General features: G+C 46.4%; 1 protein-coding gene across 1 annotated transcript; it reads left to right on the top strand.

Annotated features, from left to right (window-relative positions):
- Nucleotides 315-1,376, top strand: LOC110436652 (transcription factor Sp8-like). The gene is made up of 2 exons (XM_021464087.1): nt 315-581; nt 745-1,376. The coding sequence occupies exons 1-2, from the start codon at nt 478-480 to the stop codon at nt 1,082-1,084; spliced, it is 444 nt and encodes a 147-aa protein (XP_021319762.1). The 5' UTR covers nt 315-477; the 3' UTR covers nt 1,085-1,376.

The raw sequence follows: 5,199 nt of genomic DNA, 5'->3' as shown, positions 1-5,199 counted from the left end.
GACTGAATAATGAGCAGAACACAGAGCGGAGACCGACGCCGGCCGGACCGCTGTGACGTCGGTGAGAGTGAGATCGATCGACGACTCGTAGCCTTTCCACTCGCCGTCGCCGGTCGACGAGTTATAAGGTTGCCGCCGTGTCTCTGTGCTTCCCTGCCTGCTGCCACTGCCTCGTCTAGGGACCTCATCCTTTTTTTCGTTTCTTTACATGCAATGCACGTACGCGTCCCTATCCCTCGCTCGGCGCTCGCTCTTCCATATTTAACACAAACACTGCACCCCCCGCGGCCCCCCTCCTGCCTTTCCACCACCATATCACACTACTACCACACCCTTCAATTCCCTTTCAGATTCAGCCATCCTCACCACCACTCCCCGTGAGTCCCCTCTCCTCTCTCTCTCTCTCTCTCTCTCTCGCTCTGACCCACGACCGTGTGTCTCTCCCTCGCTTCCTCCAGGCCACGTCTGTGTCCCACCATGGCCGGCACCGCCGCCGCCACCGTCTGCTCCATGTGCGGCGACGTCGGCTTCCCCGAGAAGCTCTTCCGGTGCGCGCGCTGCCGCCACCGCTTCCAGCACTCGTACGTGATGAGCCTGATCTTCTTTGCCCAGCTAGCTCCATCGATCCTCTAGCTTCATGTATGAGTACTACTAGTGTACTAGCAGTACTGTTGTTCTTGTCCTTATACACATGCATGCACACCACTGGTGCGGCGGTGGTGCCATGGCGCGACATGCATGCAGGTACTGCACCAACTACTACGGCGACAGCGCACCCGCCTCGGCCGGCTCCGGCATGTGCGACTGGTGCCTCAGCGACGTCGTGGCCGGCGGGAAGGCGAGGTGGTCGGTCTCGTCTCCGGCCGGCGGGACGAAGCAGCAGCACGCCACGGCCGGGAGCCAGGAGTCGTCGTCGACCACCACGAGCTCCGGCGGCAGCGGTAGCGGCAGCGGCAGGGGCGCCGGCGGCAAGGGCGCCGGCGGCGGCGACCACCAGGCCGAGGCTGCTGGGCCTGGGCGGCGAGCGACGACCAGGGCGACCGGCCGCAGGTACAAGCTGCTCAAGGACGTCTTGTGTGAGTAGTTGACTAGCTAGCCAGATATAGCTAGGTCATCATCATGGGCATGGGCCTCACGATAGATCTTGCTTGGTGATGAAGGTCCTAGCTAATATAATAGCAGAGATCAAGTTCCACGACGGACTCAGTAGTATTAAGTACGACTAGCTACTAGTTATATGACGTGCTAGTAGTAACCGAGTTAGTTGGTCTGATGTGTGTATATAGGTGCTTTTTGTATATTGTATTGCATGTTTGCTTGTGTGTTAGGAGAGTCTGTTAGCCTGTTTCTTATCAATCTATCCATCTCATTATGCATATGGAACTTGTCTTGGTTGCTCTTGTATAGTATATCTTATGCTGCTTCTAGCTTGTATTTGACTGGCATATTCTCTTGTTCCCTTTTTCAGTAGTTCATATCATATTGCATGGTTCATATATTATTTATATTTATTTATAAAGTACGATATATTAAAGATACTCTTAACCACCTTACATGGATCCATACACCACACTAAATCTTGGTTGAACTGGCAGTGCTTTTATTTGGGTGTGTTTGGCAACCAAACCAATTAACCATACGTTTGAGCGCATGTAAGTAATTTTCTTCTGTATCGGGTCTTCTCCGTTCCAACCCCTCATCAAACTGTAGTGCATTTGCCATGAACTATATCATCCAGTTATTAAGAAAAAGATAAGTATTTCTAGCTAGGAAGTACTACTATATATATATATATATATATATATATATATATATATATATGGCATGCATGTATGCATATGTTGTAGTACCTGATATATCTCGATCGATCGTACATGTGATTTGAGGAACTCAAGGACGAGGGGCGGGGAGTGTGTGCCTGTGGGCTGTGGGCTGTGTCCAGTGGTGGCCATCACGTTGCATGCTGCCAAGCCGAGCCATGTTGATGTAGGGGTCAACCAGCCGTACACGAAGACCGTAGTGGCCGACAGGAACATGCTCCACAAACCTCAAGCCTCCTCCACTTGTGGCTGAGGACTGAGGTCCTAGCCTCTGCCCCCTCTGATGCCTGCCTCGAACGGACGCCAAAATCTTTCAGGGCGCAACGAACCAAACCATGCAGTGTCCACCGTACCGTAATAAAAAAAAGTTCTAGTACTATTCTCATCCTGACTTTTATCTCTCGTAAGCCGAAAAGAATTAGTATAGAAATTTGATGACTACTGTATGTAGTACTTTAATTTGGCAACGAACAGCGCTATAGCTCAGTATACTCTTAATTTGATCAGTTTTTGCTCCCTGCACTGCATGCCTCTCGCTCGTTGATTCCAATCCTAAAAGATTCGCATCTGCTTTCCCATGAACAGTGTAGTGTAGGTGCATTATTTTGGAAAGGAGCCAGCGAGCTTAGGATTAGGGCCGGGCCGGAGGTTAATGCAGGCAGCAGCAGCTTATGGCCAGGACCAAAGCAAGCTGTAGTGCTCGCCCACACAGTAGTAGCAGTAGCAGTAGAACTGTCCCTACCGTGCAACTGTACTACGCCTGGCCCTTTTTAGGTGTCATGTAGCAAAAAAGACCAGACAGTGTGGCCTTTGTTGATAGCTACTACTAGGTTTCTTTCGCCAGCTCGTCTTCTCTGATGAAAGTTTTTCTTTCATAGCTGCTTGTTCCTACTTCCTAGTAGAAGTGTGTAGGACCAAGTACTTCTAATAACAAGCAACAAGACCTTGATCACTCTTTCAGGCAGGGCAAGCTGGCCGTTAGGAGTACAGGATTATTAAGTTTATTTAATATACACATGGAGCATCATATATAGGTGGTGGAAAACGGGGGAATGGCCCATGGTACACCAATGGTTTACCGCACATAACTTAAAACTAGCGTATTATTGAAGTTTATTTTCGAAAAAACACAAGCGAGAAATCGCCTGGCTATAGACAAGAGAGCAATGTACAACAACATACACACAAAAAAACTCACAATTAATGTATATACAACAGCATGACAACCACCACAACAAACACAACCCTATATATACCATCAAAATACCTGTTATATATACCAGAACAAAGCTTGAGAGAGGGAGGGTGTTCTCAATAACTGCTAACTATGCCATAGAAAACAAATGAAGAGCTTGAGAGAGAGGGAGACTGTTCTCTATTTGTCAAATATTGTTCAACCATAGACTAACTAGGCTCAAAAGATTCGTCTCACAAATTACATGTAAACTGTATAATTAGTTTTTGTTTTCGTCTATATTTAATACTCCATGCATGTGCCGAAAGATTCAATATGACGGGATCTAAAATTTTTGGGAATACTTTTGGGAACTAAACAAGGCCTAAACCCCATGAGACAAGTAACCTCACGGTAACGCCTCCAAGGAAGAGCGTGGCGCCAAAAAAATGTCATCATTCCTAGTCATGACAACGCTTGAGCTTTTTTCTTGATGAAGCTCTTGATGCCTTTATTTGATAGGGATATGGATCACCTCAGCCTGTAGCAGAATCAAATGAAACCTGGCCAGCCAGCCGGACCCAAAGGTAGTCTTGCAGGGCCAGTGTATTGCATTGAAGAGAATTTAATCTACCTTTTCTATATTGCTACCAGTACAAGCCTTGAGGTACAACTGTGTATCTCTCCTGTGGACTGTGGCGTGAATGCATGCACGGAGGTGATGTGTCCTTGGTAACTTAAGTAGCACGCTCATCACATGCCCATTCAATGTGGTCTGGGCACTTAAGTTTCTCTTGCAATGCTCCGGTCGCTCATGCTTTGTGTTCTTCTTCCCCAGGCCTCTGCCGCTGGCCTGTAGCCAGCTCTGCCATGCATCCAGCACCATATATGTATGTAGCTATCTAGGTGCATTACTTGCTGCTCGATCATATAGTACGTGGCTTCGTCAGTAGTGACCATCAGTGAGTATTGATTGTGAGAACCTACTCTCTCACTCAAATTCGCTGGAATTTTACGGTTACAATTACTAGTATTTACCAAAAAGAAAACAAATTAAAAGTTCATGTGTTTATTTCTAATTGATTGATTCGGTGCGGTGAAACTTGAGAAGAATATATTGTTCTTCAATTGATCACGATTTGGCCAGAGAGTTTGCTTCATCTTGAATCATCACTAGTATATGGCCTGCTTAGAGTATAGCTGGCTAGAGATAAATAGCAGCGATAGCTAGCTATATCCCTGCTTTTTTTTCTGTCAATTGTTCGCTACTCCTCTCTTACTATTCATCTCTCGCGTCACACTGCAATTATCTTCTCATTTAGTTTGTTCTAAAACAGAAGAGAGGAGTAGCGATAGCTAGCTACTATAGTCTTAATTTACAATTTAGCCCCACATCAGCTTCAGACCAATTGATCTACAAAGAGAGGACGACTAATAATTTACCTTTGTTATGAATCAATTGTACAAAACAGATACAAAAATAGTCCAAGAAAGTGTTCCATGCATGCTACTCATCAGTTACAAAATCTTCATATACTCAAGAGTGGACTTCATGCAGTAACTAATAACTAGATTTTACATCCTGGGCCATCGCCACGCTGGCACGTAGCATGCCTTAGTCTTGGCCACCGGTGGGTCACTCACCACCGCTGGCACATAACATGCCTTAGTCTTCTCTCATAGCTGTGTCGTGTAATTCTCTCTGCTTAATGAAAAATGGGCTATATACGCCGATCGCGAAAAAAAAGATCTCAGAGTTGGGCATTCCTAAACCAAAGCAGTCTATCAATGATTACACGCCACCGTGTTGTCATGCCCGCTGTGTGTTGGTGTGTAAGGTTAGTGACTAGCCTAAGGTTCAATATGGGGATTAGGACTTGGGAGAGACAAGAGCGTGACGGATGCACACGATGTAGATGTATCCATATGCGATACTCCCTCTGTTTCAATCTATAGTACGTCTTGGCCACCAGTGCTAGATTTAAGATCTCAGAGTTGGGTATTCTGATCCTAAACCAAAGCAGTCTACCATTGAATACACGCCACCGCGTTTGTCATGTGTTGGTGTGTAAGGTTGGGGACTAGCCTAAGGTTCAATATGGAGATTAGGACTTGGGAGAGACAAGAGGATTAGGGGTGGGCAAAGGGTGACAGATGCACACGACATAGATATACCCATATGCGATACTCCCTTGTTTCAAAATA

This window comes from Sorghum bicolor, chromosome 6, assembly GCF_000003195.3.
Source record: "Sorghum bicolor cultivar BTx623 chromosome 6, Sorghum_bicolor_NCBIv3, whole genome shotgun sequence".
Classification (NCBI taxonomy): domain Eukaryota; kingdom Viridiplantae; phylum Streptophyta; class Magnoliopsida; order Poales; family Poaceae; genus Sorghum; species Sorghum bicolor.
Note: the sequence above shows the minus strand (reverse complement) of the source record. Positions and strands in the feature narration are given on the sequence as shown.

Coding starts and splice junctions, on each gene's coding strand:
- LOC110436652 (XM_021464087.1), top strand. CDS start 478: ATGGCCGGCACCGCCGCCGCCACCGTCTGCTCCATGTGCGGCGACGTC. Junction 582..744: donor CGCCACCGCTTCCAGCACTC/GTACGTGATGAG, acceptor ACATGCATGCAG/GTACTGCACCAACTACTACG.